Consider the following 18,949-nt stretch of genomic DNA (forward strand, 5'->3'; position numbering starts at 1 on the left):
TATGTGGAAAATAATGTGTTTTTTTAACTTTAAACCGCATAAACACATTTCATTACACCAAATACACAAAATAATGTTCTTTTTAGCAGCATCATATGACCCCTTTAAGTGATAAATAATCAGTGTCTAACCTATGAAAAAATATTTGCCAAATTTGTTTCGACAATATCAGATGAGGCTTTCTTTCTTTCTTTCTTTCTTTCTTTCTTTCTTTCTTTCATTTATGCACTGCTGGCTGTATCAAAACAGACTAAATAAAATCCACAAAGAACTTGTCTCTTAAAATTTTTTAATAAATAACTTTTATTTATGTTTGGCTACAACCAAACTATATATAGGCTACACATTACTGTTCATGGATATGTTATGTGACATCAGAATTACAAAGTAATAGTACTTAAAACTAGATTAAAGTGATTATTACGTTTTGAATATGGATATTTTTCTTACAAAAACGCATCGATTTTTTCATTTTTGGGTGAACTAACCCTTTAACTAGCAAGACCAAACAATTTTGGGTGCAATGCACAGTTTGTCCTGTGGGTGGAAGTAATGGAAAAAAGTAATTAATTGTGCCATAACTTTTATGTCAAGAGGAAACTACTCAAAGCAGACTGCATGCTTCACATATTCATGAGAGCTACACACACACACACACACACACACACACACACACACACAAAGGAGCTTCGCATATTTATCATAGCTACACCAAAAAAAATAAAAGAATAAAATAAAATACATTTTAAAAATACAGGTAACGAAAATATTTAATTTCAGTCATGTTCACGTAGTGAGAAATACTATTAACTATCCAACTATCCATTGCTTATGACATGGTGAAAAATGACTGAATTAATCATTTTCAGTCACCTCCGCTCCGCTTAAAAAATAATCTAATCTTGTTTGCGTGAAAAAAGGTTGTTGCTGAGCAGGTTTGAGTTTACGGTCCTTTAGCTGACAGTAAATCTGGGATGATCTTTGCAGAACAATACTGGATCATGTCAAATCGTCAACAGTACAATTCCGTTAATTGAGAAATCCACTTACGAAGAATGGGCTCCTGCTGTTGGTAAAAATAAGTTTGTTGTTGATGGTCTTAAAATATAAGAATGTAAGATTTTTTAAATATAAAAATAACTTTGTTGTTTTGTGGAGAATATATAACTATGTTTTGCTGGAGGATTTGATTAGTGATACAAATGATGACTACACTACTGGCTTTGCCATGTAGTGTGGTAAAAGAGAAACTACATTCACTGCAAAGGCTCTGGTGAATAAAATTGAAAGGCTTCAAAAACAAATATTAATGAAATAAAAAAAAAAAAACTTATACCAGAAATAAAAGGTCTTCTGAACAGAAAAGAAAATGTCTCACAAGTGCAATTGTGTATCATCATCTTCCATCTGTCTTAAAGCTGAGGCTGACATAACTGCATGAATGGCACAACAATAACTTGATTTGAGGTTCAAATTGATAAACTGAGTTTTGAAATCCCAGAGTGTGTCAGTCAGTACATTGGAGTGTCCGAATGGAATACACTCCTATTCACAGAAAAAAAAAAAGAAAACACTTAATGTCTTAATGCAAGTGCTAAATCATTTGTCCCTTATTTTTATAAAAAATAACGTTACTAACATAACCCCGGTTCTCTGATAACATGACGTGAGGTATCTCACTATGGGAATGCCCCAGGCGTGACCGACTGCGGAAGCACCAATGACACCACGTCTGCCAATCACAGCAGACCAATCGCTGCAGCGATCAGGGAGTCTCGCCTCCCTGTATATAACCCGCAGCTACCTGCTGTAACGTAGAAATCAGTGGTTAAGTATTTACAACACTGTTCCAGAACAGTTCAACCCAAATATTCAGATGTGTCCAGCGCATTTTATGGAGGACTGTTTCCTGATCCTGGTAGAGTAGACTACAGTGCCGGCTGTTCTGACTCACAGACTGTAAGTACGTTTTTTATATTTAAATTCTTTTTAGCAACATCATATGACCCCTTTAAGGAGAAACTGATTGTTGGGGACTCAGACTTCAACCTTATAATTTCACCGTAAAGTTCAGGAAAGGCTCAGACAACCCTGCGGACTATATGTCTTGTCACCTTGTTTCCACACCTGCACCATGCAACACTCGAGCCACAAAAGTTGCAGAAGAATACATTAATGTTCTTGCACAACACAGCACACCGAAAGCCATGACTCTTGATCAAATCAAACCAGAAACTCTGATTACAACCCAGTCCTCCAAAAAGTGTACTCCCTCATTCACACTAATTCCTGGGGTTCAATTACTGACGCTATGGAACATGCGCCAACACTGCTGAAATATAAATGCATCAGTAGTGAACTCACCGTCCTGCCTAATGATAACCTAACCCTCAGACTCTCCAGAATTGTCATTCTGCCTTCATTAGAGCACCAAGTTCTTCAGCTGGGTCATGAATCCCATCAGGTCACTGTGAAAACAAAGACCCTCCTAAGAGAGAAGGTATGGTTCCATGACATGGATAACAAAGCTGAAGTTATGGTAGCAAACTGTCTTGCCTGCCAAGCCAACACACCGGTAACACATTCTGAGCCATTGCAAATGTCTAAGCTTCCTGGAAATGCCTGGCAAGAGGTCACTGCTGATTTCTATGGTCCTCTACAAACAGGTGAATATATGCTTGTCATCATAGATTAATATTCTCACTACCCATTGGTAGAAGTTCTTCATTCCATCACAGGAAATTATGTGATCCCTGTGATGGATAAAGTTTTCTCAATGTTTGGCATTCCAAAAGTTGAGAAGACGGACAATGGACCTCCCTTTAACAGCGATCATTTCAGCAAATTTGCAGAGTACCTTGGATTCCGTCACTGTAAAATCACACCATTCTGGCCACAGGCAAATTGTTCTGCTGGACGATTCATGCAAGACGCTGGGCAAAACGCTCTGCGTTGCAGGTACCAAACAAATTCCATTGAGACAGCAGCTGTTCATCTTTCTAAGGGGATATTGTGCGACACCACATAGCACTACCAACACATCCCCAGCTAAGTTGATGTTTCGCCGCAAGATACGCACAAACATCCCAAACCTAACTACAGAAACACCTGTTGCATCTGATCATGATCTGCAAAAAAGAGACAGAGCAGCCAAAGCAAAGATGAAAGCATATGCTGATTCTCGCCAACATGCTTCCTTTCACACTCTACAGATTGGTGACCAAGTACTGCACCGGCAGCCCAAACAACAAACTCACAGCACCCTACAATGCTGTCCCACACACTGTAACCATGACCAACGGCTCCATGATTACAGCTGCACGAGGTAGTCATTCCATCACTCAGAACTCGTCATTCTTCAAGAGATTCCTTCCTCAGAACGTTGTGCCATGTGAGCATAGTAATGATCTTCCACAAATTGTGACATCACCAAGATACCCAAATCGGAGAAACAGACCATTAGAAGTAGTACTTCAAAAATCTGGACTCAATAGTTGATGTCAAACACTGAGTAACCCAACCTATATCATTTAAATACCAGTCTTGAAGTAACTTTCATATTGATGTTTTTCTGTTTAGAGTAAGTTTTTTTTCTGAAAGATGCACTGTTTAAAAAGAGAGAGAGAACCTTGTCAGTTGAGTCAGTTGAGGGTGGAAGAGAGCGCTGTACATTCACTCCCCCCATCTACAATTCCTGCCGGACCTGAGACTCGAACCTGCAACCTTCGGGTTACAAGTCCGACTCTCTAACCCAGTGGTTCCCAACCCTGGTCCTGGAGGCACCCCAACACTGCACGTTTTGCATGTCTCCTTAATCAAACACACCTGATTCAGGTCATCAGCTCATTAGTAGAGACTCCAAGACCTGAAATTGGTGCGTCAGAGAAAGGAGACATGCAAAATGTGCAGTGTTGGGGTGCCTCCAGGACCAGGGTTGGGAACCACTGCTCTAACCATTAGGCAACGACTGCCCTTTCTATATTAGATCCCTTTCTACAAAAGCGCATTTTGTAAATGAAATGATCACAGATCATAACTTAGATGTGCTCTGTTTGACAGAAATTTGCTAAAACCAGATGATTATATTACTTTAAAGGAGTCTACTCCCCAAGATTACTGTTATAAACATGAGCAACATCCAAAAGGTAAAGGAAGAGGTGTTGCTACAATTTATAGTAATATTTTCAGTATTTCTCAGAGCTCTGGTTTCAAGTATAATTCGTTTGAAGTAATGGTGATTCAAATAACATTACCCAGAGAAACAAGTGTTAATGATAAATCCCCTGTGACGTTTGTACTGGCTACTACAGGCCACTAGGGCACCATACAGACTTTATCAAAAAATGTGCTGATTTTCTATCCGAGTTAGTGCTGGCTGCAGATAGTCTTAATTGTTGGTGATTTTAATATCCATGTAGATAATGAAAAAGATGCATTGGGATCAGCATTTATAGACATTCTGAATTCTTTTGGGGTTAGACAACACGTGTCAGGGCCTACTCATTGTTGTAATCATACTTTAGATTTAATACTATCACATGGAATTGATATTAATGGTGTTGAAATTCTGCAGCAGTGTGATATCTCGGATCATTATCTAATCTCATGTATACTCCATATAGCTAAAGCTGCAAATGTATCTCGTTACAAATATGGTAGAACCATCATATATACAACAAAAGACTGCTTTGTTAATAATCTTCCTGACTTGCCCTAACTTTATAAAAACCACCTCTAGATAAACATCATCGTGGAAATCTCGACAAAGTTTTTTTTCTAAAAACAAAGCACAGTTTATTAAACATTCAGTAACAAACAAACAGCCCATATGAATCAAGAAAAACAATATTTCCGCTTTTGTTAGCAAATATTACACACAGGCTTCTATACAATGCTATTGCAGGGGTATATGCGTGAAGTAGAGATGTAAAGAGCAGATCTGGCTTTATTCTTCAGAGATCTCCTGAGATGCTTTTTTCAAAGGAACTAGTTTGGGTGACAGCTACTGTTAAAACAGAAATTGAATCATGTTTGGGTTATTTTTATGTTGGTAGTTTTAGATGTGCTGATATGAAACTAGGCCCAGATATTACAGAGGTTATTAATACAGAGCAGAAGCTTTATGCAGCAGGAGATGGGGAGGTTAAACATGAGAGGTGACGATTGTCCCAATGCAGTATTCACAGGAGTGTCATGCTGTGTTGTCAAGTATAATACAGTATAGTATAATAAAAATAGTACACTTCTGTGTGATAATTCACTGGCCATCACTAAACCTGTCTATTAGGCTTCCTTTTTTTGTATTGATGGTAAATTTGTGTATTTAGAGTGTATTCACTGATATGGTCACATGATCAATTGAAGGCGATTATGAACTATGTGCGTCTGGCCTGTCAAAGCCAATATGTGGCTGCTGAAACAATTTGACATATTACACCTCTGACTGCACATACAGAGCAATTATATAGTCAAACATAAATGTATAACACATGAAATACCTGAACATTCCTACAATACATAAATGTGTTTAAAAAATAATAAATTAAACAAGAAATTGGGTTTAAGGCTTTTGGGGTTTCTTCCTGGACACTGTGTGGCTATTTAAATAAATAAATATTATTACCATTCAAAAGTTTGTTTGAGTTGGAGGTTTTTTTTTTCTTTCTTTTAAATAAATTAATACTTTTATTCAAAAGGGATGCAGTAAATTAGAGTCTTGGGGGGGAAACGTACAACCGTTTTCATCATTGCTAATAAGAAGAAATGTTTCTTGTGCACCAAATCAGCATATTAGAATGATTTCTGAAGGATAATGTGACATTAAATACTGGAGAAATGGCTGATGAAAATTACACTTTAAAATATATTAAAAGAGAAAACCGTTATTATGAACTGTAATAATATTTCACAATATTTGTGTTTTTACTGTATTTTTGGATGCACTTTATTTTACAGTACATGTACTTACAAGTACTTACAGTGTACCTACAGTGTATTTACTGTACCTAAGAAAGTACTGGTAATATAAGGTAACTACATGGGGTAGGGTTAGGTTCAGGGTTAGTACCTAGTCATTACCTAGTTATAATGTAATTACTATAATAAGTACATGGTACAGTGTGTAAATGAGAAACAGGACTGTAAAATAAAGTGCTACCGTATTTTTTTATATAAACGCAGCCTTGGTGAGCAAAAGAGACCTCAAAGGGACCTGTTATAAACATTTAAAAAATCGTATCAATCACAGACTTTTGGATGTTATAACGTAATAACGGTAGTCGGCAAATTGTTGTAATTTCAGTTATTAAACTCAGACAAACAAGAAAACAACACTCTCTGTTTTTAGACCTCGTTATGCCTAATGACATCAATTATGACACTCATGATCCCATACTATGAAAACTGAATACATTCCAGGTTAAATGGTGGATGGTCAGTTATTTCTACATGCAGGTATTTGTACAATAATTCTTACCTGTCAAATATTCTACATTCTTTCAATTAATGAATCTGTGAAAAATATATCTGCTCTAAGATGATGGACAACTAAATTTCTTTTCACATCCAATCGTCAACCGTCAACAGTCTGTCATCATTTATTTACTCTCATGTTGCTCCAAACCCGTATTTGAATTTGAAATTGAATGAGTACTGATGTATACCGAGCTACACGAATCATTAAATTGAGGAATTGAATGTTCTATATCTTCCCACTGGAGCTCTAAAATAACATTTGAACTTCCACATATGCAAATTGGTTATGAGAAATGAGACAACCAAAGTCATCCAGCATTATAGATGTCAAACCTGATGTGCCATATTTGAATATATGAGAACACAAATGAGATTTGAGAGCTTTTTCAATTTACTTTCACTGAATGGAAAAGAGCAGCATGTGCATTCGTCAAACAAATCTCTTTTTGTTTTAGCACACCTTAGGAGTCTGGAACAGCACAAGTAAGTGATGGCAGAATTGTTGTTTTTGGTTAAAGTTTTCCTGTAAAAGCCCTCAATACAACTGAACATACAACAACACCCACCTACTGGTCTGTTTAGGACTCTTAAAGTTCCAAAACACATCACCCTAAGCCTTAATATGACATTCACTGGTGTTACTACTCCTAACTCTGCGATTCCCACAATTCCTGTCTACTTGTAGTTTCTCAATCTATTAATCACTAAAGGTCTCAAAAGTGTTGAACTCCCTGGGCAACAAGTCATAACGGAGCAGGCCAAGAAACGCTGCAGGAAACACTGCGTACAGTAAGTGCACATTCCAAATGAAATGATATAATGTAAATGACATCTAATGTTGAAGTACAGCATGTAACATGCTAGAATCTCTTTCCTCCAGCCCATGTTCTCCTCTCATAAGGTGTGTCCCATACTGCTGCTGACCAGTCCTTTAACGTTTGTGACAGGTCTGACATCATGCAGCTGTTTGCGGCGGTCTATAAACGCAGCGAGTCTGACAGTGTCCAGCGGTGTTTTGGAGTAATCTCCACTATGAGCGCTGACCCACGGGTGCTGCAGACATGTAGCTGAGCTCGGCCTCTTCCTGGGATCCTGGTGAAGTGTGGACACAATGAAGTCTTTGGCGGCCTGGCTAACGCCACTGAAGTACTCCTCAGGAAAGCAGAAGTCCAGCCTGCAGATGTTGACGCAGGTCTCCTCCAGACTCTCATCCAGGAACGGGGAGACTCCGCTGAGCATGACGTAGGCCAGCACCCCTACACTCCACACGTCTGTGGACAGGGACACCGGGGTGCCCTGGATGAGCTCTGGAGCGGCAAATTCAGGGTTCCCCAGGAGGAGATGCACATAGCGGTGACCCGAAACATGTACAGCATCGCCCAGATCTGAGAGCTTCACGCAGGACGCCGGCACGTGGAGGTCCACCAACAGGTTTTCAGGCTAAAGAAGAAGAAAGAGTTGAAGACTCAAGAGTCTGCACTAGGTTTCTAAACCATCCTTTAGTGGTCACCTACTTACTTGGTGCTTGCTTGTGGTTTCTAAGGTGTTCTGAGTGTTTTTAGCACATTGCTGTGTGGTTGCTGGGATGTTATACGAGCTTCTAGCAGGTTTTATCAAAGTCCCTTTCAAAGAAAGTCAGTACAACGCCTCTAGGCAGCAATTTTGGGCATGTAAAATCTACTCCTATCTACCTGAATGGAGAAATGCAAGCCTCAGGAAACTGTCGGGGACTGGAGCTTTTAATGGCAGCTGCACTGATGCAATGACTTTACCAATTTGCAATTGACTTAATTGGAAGCTGGAACTTTCTTTATTAGATCTGCCAAATTGTGTGCTGCACTTCCTCCCATTCCTTGTAATAAGTGAACCATCTTGGTGTATGCAGTCTTTGGTTTTATTTAGGTTTTTAGCATGCTGTTTTGCAGGTGCTTGGGTGTTCTAAATGGTTGCTATGCAGTTGCTTATTTTTTTTGTTTTTTAGGTTTTATTCACAGCTGGTTTTTAGAGCACTGCTGCATGGCTACTAAGTGTACTGGTGGTTGCTAGAGCATTGCTATGCAAGTTGTTCTGCTTCGGATAAGTGTCTGCTAAAGTACTACTTTCCAGTAAATAAGCTAAGTATCCGTTGCATGCTGATGTGCTGGTATAATATTTCACCTTGAGGTCCAGGTGAGCTACTCTGCATGTGTGCAGGTGCTGCAGAGCTTCCAGTGTGTCTTTAATGAAGAATGCCACCTTCTCCTCCATCAGCTCATCGTGAGCCACCAGATAGTCCAGCAGACGCCCGTCCTCAACACTGAACACATATAAATATGATCATATCATTGCACGTCATTTTTAAAAATAAGTTCCATTTGAGTGTGTGTGTGGAAAATGAGATTCCAGGAGGAGAATATTCATTCTGTTCCATGCAGCAAAACATACCAACATTTTTGTCTTTTTTACTGAATATTAACTGAATTTATTTAGAAAATGCTGAGTTGAGCTCAACTGCCCTTCTATAGAATGCTGCAGGGATGATGTAATTCTGTAGGTCATTCCGGAAGTTAGAAGTATCCTGGTTCCTTTGACAAAAAAGTCAAAATAGGCTTTTTTTTTCTCCTCTCTCTCTGTTGGCTTTTGGATAATTGCAAAAAAATAAACTCTGGTCTAAGCTCTGATTCTTACACATTTTGTTCTTGAAGATAATCTTCAGAAGATAATTCATGTCTGGCCCACTTTCTAATCACCACATTACTGTTGGCCCATAATTATTGTGATGGGCTATCAATGGAAGACTATTTGCTTTCTAAATGGATTTACTCACAGCTCAAGAACCAGCATGTAGGCCTTGGGCGACTCGTAGGTACCAAGCAGGGCCACCAGCTGCGGATGCTGGACGTGACGCAGGATATCAGCCTCATGGGCCACCTGGTCTTTCTTCTGCATCTTCTTATTGACAAACTTCACAGCAACCTCCTTCTTACTGGCCTTACTAAGACACTTCCTCACCACTGAGAAACGACCCCTAAAAACAGAAAACATATGAGTCAGCTGAGTTTGTTACTGACAGGATAAAGGATGATGGACTGCATTTTAATGAAGGTAAAAAAAATATATATATATCATATATTATACGGTCACCGTACTTCCAGACCTTTCCAAATGTCCTTCAGTTTGTGAAAAAAAAAATGTCCTTGCATTAAAATTTAAAGACTGAATTTGTTCAGTGATTACGAAAAAAGCATCATAATCCGTGAATCATGCACAATATTCCATGCAGGGCTGCTCTTTTTGGGGTGAAAAATCTAATTGCAATTTTTCTCATAAAAACTTAAAAATGCACAAAAAAAAAAATCCAGATTTGCTGTGTTTGTTTGTAGGGCAATTTGGCAAGAACTTTTGTGATTATATAGCAATAAAAAAATATTATATAAAAAAATTATAATTGTAAAATTCCACTGTAAAATAAAGATTTTAAGAAATAATAATAATAATAATTATTATTATATTTTGCATTCCAACTGTAAAATTACAGCAAACCGTTGAACTTTTATTTTGATGGAAAACCGCTGTTGATAAGAGCTTCTCATTTCAAGCATGTGGAGATAGTTGGTGCATGTTGCATTTCCAAATGCCTCTAACACTAGCTTGCCCTATTATTTTTCTATTCTATCTGTTTTATTTTTATTTATTATATAATTAATGAACACCTTTGCTATGTGTACTACGTTAAGTTAACTGAGACTTGTTATAGCACTTGCGTATCATTGCTCTTTTGTTGATTCTGATTGCTTCCATTGTCCTCATTTGTAAGTCACTTTGGATAAAAGTGTCTGCTAAATGACTAAATGTAAATATCTTTACCGTCCAATTTCACACAATTCTGTGAATGCAGATTCAAAGTTGTCTTTCCACTGGATTCCAGTGCCGTCATAAGTTGAGGCTTCATAAAAGAGAGAAAAAAATTGTTATAAGAAATGTGTTTGGAACAATTACACTATAACTCTATTCCAAAACCTAGTGCTGCCTACCTATATACACAGAACCATTTCAGACAATACTTTATAGGCATCATAGGTGTGCTTCCAAAACACTAAGGCAGCATGTTTTTTTTTTTTTTTTTTCTAGGATACTTTATTTTGGTTAAAATGGAAGGCTAGAATGGATTTTTAAATTAAATTAAAACTACTCAAGCATCTAAAATACAGGTACGTTTTATTAATAATGGCACAGCTGATGGCATCGATGGCAGCCTGAGTGGTGGGTTGGTGAACTCTGTAGGATATCTAAGAGTTTTCACCCAAAAATGAACAATTGTCATCACTTAATCATAGTTATGTCATAAATCTTCACAAATTTCTACTTTGGGGTTATTCTTGGTTAATAAACGTACTTTTGTTCAACGTTATGTTTGTTCTTGATGATGCCCTTTGGTTTTATTATTAAATGATTAATTTATACAATTAATAATGAGTTTACATATGCCAAAATTTACATGAATATATATTTACAAATGTTTTAAAAGTCTATATATATGCAATATTGAACAAACCGCAATACACTGCTTCCATGGATAGACTACTCTAGATTCATGTACTTTCTAAACTGATGCACTTTCAAGAGAATCCATTTCGGTTATGATCCTGTAGAAGACTGCTACCTTGACAGGAAGGCAGTTCAACTGGGACAAGCACTTAAGTTTGATTTGATTGTATTGACCTGTGCTGGGTAATGTCACCATGTTTGAGGGTTCACTGGGTGGGCTGATGCCCCAGGGGTTACTGGCACTGACTCTGAACTGATAATGGCCACCAGGAATCAGATTCTCAATCTTCACACACACGTCTGCAGTGGAGACCACCGACTGCTGCCACACCAGAGAGTCTGCACACAAATACAGACACACAAACGTCAACCTGGATACACAAAATAACAGATGTAGTTTTTCTTCTAGTGTTTCAGTTAACAGACATTATGGGGTTCAGGATGAATGAACAGAATGACACACATTCATACATCATAAGATTAATTTTGCAGACAGAGTAATATGTATGGATCTGGATAAGGTGCTATATTTTGTACTTCTGTGGAAATGCGTTCCCTTGTTTCTTAAGTCAGTAGTCTACTTATTTAGTAAGTTTACTTATTAGTCAAAGTTTCCTGCACTAAAATACTGTTAGCCAAAGTTTAATACACTGAAAATAGTATTTTTTTTTTAATGCAGGGATGCACTGAACAGTTTTCAAGCAGCATAACTGTTTTCAGCGTTGATAATAACCAGAATTGTTTTTTGAGCACCAAATCAGCATATCAGAATGATTTCTGAAGGATCATGTGACACTGAAGACTGGAGTAATGATGCTGAAAATTCAGCTTTACCATAACAGGAACAAGTTCCATTTCAAAATACAGTTATTTTAAATTGTAATACTATTTTACATGTTTAACCATGTTTTTGATCACATAAATGCAGCCTTGGTAAGCATAAAATACTGAATATAGAATAGTTGATATGTAAATGTGATATGTTAATTAGCTTACAGTTATGAGAGCACAGAATTCTGAACGAGCTCTTTAGTTTCAAGCAGGGTTGTTGTTGAGGGTTGAGGAGGAATGTGAATGTTTGATAGTGAGCCAATTTTATTTCTACATTGCATTTCAAGTTAGTAAAATTAGTAGTTTTCCACTGCATTACCTCTTTAAGTGTTTCTGGCTATGCTGTCTGTTTTGAGATGCTGTTTGGCTATGCTGAGACTTGGATTTTACAGATGTGTAAGTGTTTATACCTTCCTGCCTGTATTCCACACTGTAGCTGGAGATGGCAGAGTTGCCTGAGCTGGCTGGAGGAAGCCAGTGGACAATCACTGCGGTGCTGCTGGCTTCCTGTGCCACAGGACGAGCAGGGGCTGCTGGGATACCTGCACCAGAGAACATCTGGACATTAAAACATGTGGGAAGGTGATTTGTGCAATACCCATCTTTATTCCTTTGTTTCTTTTACCTTGTACTTTAATAGATGCAGATGAGGAGGCAGTGCCATGATCATTCACAGCCACACACGTGTAGATGCCAGTGTCCTGAGGCATTAGATTACAGATCTTCAACACTATATTACCCGATTCCCTACATGGGCACAGCACAGAGAGAGAGAGAGAGAGAGAGAGAGAGAATCAAATGACACAACGATCATTTTATAAATCTTTAATAAAGCAATTGTATTTACAAATATATTTACATTCAAGTTTAATAGAATAGTAATATCATTAAGGATGTCATTTAATACAATTAAATGACATTTAATAACATTTAAAGACGATTGTTGTTCCTTACGCTATTTATTTATTTTTTATTTTTTTGCTCAAATAGTTAATACAATAATGTGCATAATACAGTTTTGTTTTTCTATTTACTAAAGCAAAAAAAAAGTTCATAATCCCCCAAGTGAAAACCTATTGCCCTCTTAAATGTAAAATCTGGTTGTGCAGCCTATTGTCACGCGTGCCTACTGTGTTGGAGCGAGGAACGAGGAGCACGTAGGAGAATCACCATAATAACAGTCTTTATTGATCCAAACCACAAGGAACACACATGTAGCACCGGGGATTGACATTTAACACTGGACACAGGAAAACACAGGGCTTAAGTACCAGGAACTAAACAAGGAAATAAACGAGAAACAGCTGAATCAAATAGAACACAATCAACACGAGGAGAAACTGGGTCACGGGGAGCACAACACAAGACAGGAACACAGCGGCAGTCCATGGGATGTGACATTACCTCCGCCTACCGGAAGGCGTGTCCACGCGCCTCATAACTTCCAACGGGGAGGGGGGGCGCTCTGGAGGTCTCTAGGGACAGGCTTACACAGGACGGAAGGCCTCCAGGGCGGTACCCGTTCAAGGGGCCATGAGCGGAGCAGGCAGCTCGGGGAGCCATGGCGGAGCAGGCAGACTAGGGAGCCATGGCAGACCAGGCAGCTTGGGGAGCCATGGTGGGGAGGCCTCCGTGGCCTTGGCCTCGGCACTCGTCCTGTCCTCTACGGCTTTTTATTGCCCTATAGCCCCCCCAAAAAAAATTCCTTGGGGGAAACTTTGGGTTCTGAGGCCCTCCGTGGTCCAGGCTTAGGAACAACGGCCCTCCCTGGGTTTGACTCCAGATCTGTGGCCCTCCCTGGGCCAGACGTGGGAACAGGAGCCCTCTCTGGGCTGGACTTGGGAAAAGAGTCTCTCTCTGGGCTGGACGTGGGAACAGGAGCACTCTCTGGGCTGGACGTGGGAACAGGAGCCCTCTCTGGGCTGGACTGGGGAACAGGAGCCCTTTCTGGGCAGGACGTAGGAACAGGAGCCCTCTCTAGGCTTAACTTGGGAACAGGAGCCCTCTCTGAGCTGGACGTGGGAGCAGTAGCCCTCTCTAGGCTTAACTTGGGAACAGGAGCCCTCTCTGAGCTGGACGTGGGAGCAGTAGCCCTCTCTAGGCTTAACTTGGGAACAGGAGCCCTCTCTGAGCTGGACGTGGGAGCAGGAGTTGACTCTGATCAGGGGCTGGAGCCAACACTGGAGCGGACTCAAGGGATGGAGCCGACACTGGACGATGGAGCTGCCGGCAGACTTGACAATGGTGCGGCCGGCTGGCTTGACTTTGGAGCGGCTGGCGGGTTTGACTGCGGAGCGGCCGGCGGGCTTGACTGCGAAGCGGTTCTGAATTGGGGCCGGACGCTCTCCAGACACCGGAGGAACCCTTCCCTCCAGCATAGACCAGTGGTGTCTGGGAGGTCGGAGGTGCGATGGTAATTGGCCCCGATCCAGAACAAAGAATTCAGTGTGGCGTCGTCCAATGCCGTCAAGACGGCGAACCCACAGAATTCCCTGGCATACTACACAAAAGGAAGATCCTTGCAGGCTAGGGCGGCGAATCTTGCGGCGATCTCCATTTGTATGTTTTTAGGTCCAGTGTTCTGTCACGAGTGCCTACTGTGTTGGAGCGAGGAATGAGGAGCATGTAGGAGAATCACCATAATAACAGTCTTTATTTATCCAAACCACAAGGAACACGCACGTAGCACCAGGGATTGATGTTTAACACTGGACACAGGACAACACAGGGCTTAAGTACCAGGAACAAAACGAGGAAATAAAGGCGACACAGCTGAATCAGATAGAACACAATCAACACGAGGAGAAACTGGGTCACGGGCAGCACATGGGGAGCAAAACACAAGACAGGAACACAGGGGCAGTCCATGGGCGTGACACCTATAGGCAGTAATAACTGCAACCGAACCCTTCTGATAAGTAGAGATCAGTCTTTCACATCACTGGTTGAATTTTGGCCCGCTCTTCTTTGCAGATCTGCTTTTTTCCACCACATTGAAGGGGTTTCAAGCATGAAATGCCCATTTAAGGTCCTGCTCTCAAGTCAGGACTTTGAATAGGCCACTCCAATATTTATTTATTTTTTTAGCCATTCAGAGGTGGACTTACTCCTATGCTTTGAATGATTGCCTTGCTGCATAATTTGAGACTGGTAGATAGCAGAATTCATGTTTCCCTAAATTATGGCAAGTTGCCCAAGCAAAGCATCTCCTGCCACCACCATGCTTGACCATAGGTATGATGTTTTTTTATGTTTCAACTTTTGACTCATCAGTCCACAAAACATTCTCCCAAAAGGTCTTCTGCATTAGCAGTGGTTTTCGTCTCGCCACTGTTCTATGGATGCCGTTTTTGGCCAATGTTTTTTGGTTAGTGGAATCACGAACAGTATGACCTTTACTGGTGCAAGAAAGGCCTCCAGTTCCTTTGATGTTGTCCTTGGGTCTTTTGTGACTTCCTTGATGAATTTTCACTGTGCTTTTGAAGGAATTTCGGAAGGTCTGCCACTTCTGGATAGGTTTGCTAATGTGCTGATTTTTTTCCATTTGGAGATAATGGCTTTTACTGTGGCTCTTTGGAGACCAAGAGCCTTTGAAATAGCTTCAGTTACCTTCTTTCTCATCATTTTTGGAATTTATTTCACCTTTGGTATAGTGTGTTACTGGAAAAATACCATTCAACCAATTCAATGCTGTTGAAAAGATTTTCAAGGCTGGTAGTGATCAGGTCTGGTTGGGTCTAGTCCAGCTGGACACCGTTATGAATGCAGTTTCATAGATTTGGGAATTAGTAACTACAGGGGCAAACACATTTTCACACAGACCCAGTCAGTTTTAGATAACGGTTTTGCTGTAATAAGCAACATAATTTAAAAGCTGTGTTTTCCCTGGTTCCCTTTGTTAGATTTTGTTTTCATTTCTGAAGCTACTTATTTTTTTAGCATTGGGTGGGGATTGAAAAATTACAATCCAGGTGTTTTGTTTGTACATTGTTTTTGTATAGGTGGATTGAGAGCTACAGTCAATGGCACAGTGGCAAAGAAAAATACCCTGAGGAATCATGGGACAGTTACATAACAATTAGACTTACGAGGTTACATGGGTGCAGTTTTCTCACAGAACAAATACAGAAGACATGATCTGAACTTTAATGTAAAACATTTCTTTGTTCCTCAACACTTTCTAAAAGTCAAGCAGTCTCTTATACCCAAAGATTGTACTGCAATATTGCAAAATAGAATTTCAACATTTCACTACAGGACAGATTGTATCCAAAGCACTAGTGTTTCTTGGTTGTGATCGTAATTTGTGTTGTGACTGATTGTGGACTAGTACCTAATATTGATAGTGAATCGGTTATTGTTGACTAGCAGACTTTGATCGGGTCCTTTCAGGGTGATTGTGGGCTTGGGTCGAGCGCAGACTTTACAGCACAAAACCACTGTCTCCCCCAGAGCACATGCCACGTCCGCTAGAGGTGTCAGGAACTCCGGAGCCACTGCACATGTGTATACATATATAGTAAAAAGTCACTCTGATGGACACTGATTTTTATTTTCTCTTTCATTTCACTTTATACAAGGAGATTTTTAATTGGATTTCTAAAACAAGCTACAGGTGACATACTGTATGTATGATCACTCAACAATATATGCTACTAGAAAATACAGACAAACGGAACATCACAGCATCTGTACATATTAATAAACTCACCCTCCTGGATGAAATTAGGATTCAGTAACTGTAAAACAGACAGGAGGAGTGTTAAAGGTGCATACTTCAAGCATTCTAGACTATCAGTCATAAAGCACAGAATCTTTCTGCAAACACACACACACACACACACGCAGAAAGAGAGGAAGTTTTATGTTGTGTCATTTCAGCACAAGCCAACAGAGGGCAGTACTTTCACATGACATGATAGACACTGGCTGTATCTGAAATGAGATACTATTTTTTTCCATATCAAAATATGGGAGAATTGTAAGTGTAGCATGTTAGTATGCCATTTCGATTTCAGCCACTGAGTATGTTCAGAATAGCATACTAGCATACTAATAATACCATTTCTGCAGAGTGCTGCTATTGTGTCAAATCCTGAATCCAGACCAAATACATCAGCCACAATGAGAAGTATACATCCAGAGCACACTGCTTGTGATTTCCAGAAACACAATGTTCTCTGATTGACCTTGGCGTTAATAATGAATAATATCAACCACAAATATCTTTTTTCTATTTGATTTGCAACACATAATATGGTGGCTGTCCACCTTTCAGTTAGCAAAAATACTTTTATTTTGATTTCAGTAAATCCATCTTTTTTTGTCAGTGCAGTATATACTGCCCAGTATGCAGTATGCATTAAGATAGTATTTCACTCTGAACATTGCAAAACCTTTACACTGGGGTTAAGGCCCATTCACACCAAGAGCGATAATTATAAAGGTGACTAAACACAGCGGTGAGTGTTTTTATTGTTCATCGGGTGAGGGGTTTTGTTCTGAAAGTGATTTTATTTTAGCTCTGGTGTGGACTTCCATCATAAAACTAGAATGATTATTACAACTTTATAGTTATAGTTATCATCCTTGGTGTGAAAAGCCCTTTATGCCGGTCACCACACGATTAGTTAAAATAATAACTTACCAACAACAACGCGCTCATGTAAAAAGAGGTTCAGATATTTCTTTAGATTAGAGCTTTAAAAAGCTTATCTATTTACTATTAAATTGAGTTTATTACAAAATTATAACATCAATAAATAAAAAAATAAAAGCTTATTGGGCAGCATGCATTGAGATCAGTATCTCTACCTCCATACTAGTTTTGGGGTCTAGTTCATCCTCACACTCGGACTCATCTGAGCTGCGGGAATCCTGTGGTTTGGGTTGAGAGAGAACATTGTTACAGACTTACAGTACAGGAATACAGAGTGACGGAGAACTCCAGGCCAAAATGACAGGAATGTTTCAAATTAATTACTTATTAGTGTCATTAATCACAAAATTGGATGGCTACAAATGAAGAAAATATTTTTTTTATACTGTGGTATTTTACCAAAGCAAAATAATAATAATAATAATAAAACTTTATTAAACACATTTTACTAATTTATTGAGCTTATAAAAAAATAAATAAAGCTGAAATATGTGACCCTGGAGCACAAAACCAGTCTTAAGTCGCTGGGGTATATTTGTAGCAATAGCCAAAAAAACATTGTATGGGTCAAAATTATCGATTTTTCTTTTATGCCAAAAATCATTAGGGTATTAAGTAAAGATCATGTTCCATGAAGATATTTTGAAAATTTTTGTACTGTAAATATATCAAAACTTAATTTTTGATTAGTAATATGCATTGCTAAGAACTTCATTTGGACAACTTTAAAGGCGATTTTCTCAATATTTAGATTTGTTTGCACCCTCAGATTCCAGATTTTCAAATAGTTGTATCTCGGCCAAATATTGTCCAATCCTAACAAACCATACATCAATGGAAAGCTTATTTATTCAGATAATTAATCAGTGATGTATACATCCCAATTTCGAAAAATTTACCCTTATGACTGGTTTTGTGGTCCAGGGTCACATATGCTAAGCACACACACACACACACGATTAACTTTTTGACCCACTTAATTAGGACTTAAGTACATCTTTATATGTAATTTCATAATTCCATTGAAATATGGTTAAAGTGTGTTAAGTTCCAATGAAATTGCAATTTAGTACATTTTTTATTTAATATTGAATAACACATGACAGTTAAAATGATAAATCAAATACTTTACATGTATTTTATTATGTTAGTCAACACAACGGAATAAGTTAAACAAAAGCACTCCAGGGTCACATATAGGGTTAAAAAAAAAAACACTTCCCAAACTTTATATTTACAACACATAGTTGTATTCCTCTTAAATTGTTATCATTCAACTTTTCAATATCAAAACTGAAGAAAGAAAAAAAAGCTAACATTTGAAACATGTTTAGGACTGTCAGTATCATGCTGTCATTGGGTGAGTGACGTGTTCAGTGTTTATTTCCACACAGGTGAAGATGCAGCCCACACACACACACACACACACACACACACACACACACACACACCCTCCTC

General features: G+C 39.0%; 1 protein-coding gene across 1 annotated transcript in view; it reads right to left on the bottom strand.

Annotated features, from left to right (window-relative positions):
- Window positions 1–6,223: 6,223 nt before the first annotated feature.
- The window catches only part of LOC107671281 (kalirin-like), a 59,537-nt gene continuing 46,811 nt past the window's right edge, over window positions 6,224–18,949 (bottom strand). The window contains exons 19-28 of the mRNA XM_016464174.1: window positions 17,647–17,709; window positions 16,544–16,571; window positions 16,166–16,328; window positions 12,458–12,579; window positions 12,243–12,374; window positions 11,176–11,340; window positions 10,321–10,399; window positions 9,281–9,481; window positions 8,632–8,770; window positions 6,224–7,914 (exon numbers count right to left, since the gene is read on the bottom strand). Of these exons, the coding sequence (XP_016319660.1) occupies window positions 7,369–7,914; window positions 8,632–8,770; window positions 9,281–9,481; window positions 10,321–10,399; window positions 11,176–11,340; window positions 12,243–12,374; window positions 12,458–12,579; window positions 16,166–16,328; window positions 16,544–16,571; window positions 17,647–17,709 (1,638 nt within the window). The 3' untranslated portion in view covers window positions 6,224–7,368. The remainder of the gene's footprint in view (window positions 7,915–8,631; window positions 8,771–9,280; window positions 9,482–10,320; window positions 10,400–11,175; window positions 11,341–12,242; window positions 12,375–12,457; window positions 12,580–16,165; window positions 16,329–16,543; window positions 16,572–17,646; window positions 17,710–18,949) is intronic.

Source organism: Sinocyclocheilus anshuiensis, unplaced genomic scaffold (genome assembly GCF_001515605.1).
Source record: "Sinocyclocheilus anshuiensis isolate Anshui unplaced genomic scaffold, SAMN03320099.WGS_v1.1 scaffold284, whole genome shotgun sequence".
Taxonomy (NCBI): domain Eukaryota; kingdom Metazoa; phylum Chordata; class Actinopteri; order Cypriniformes; family Cyprinidae; genus Sinocyclocheilus; species Sinocyclocheilus anshuiensis.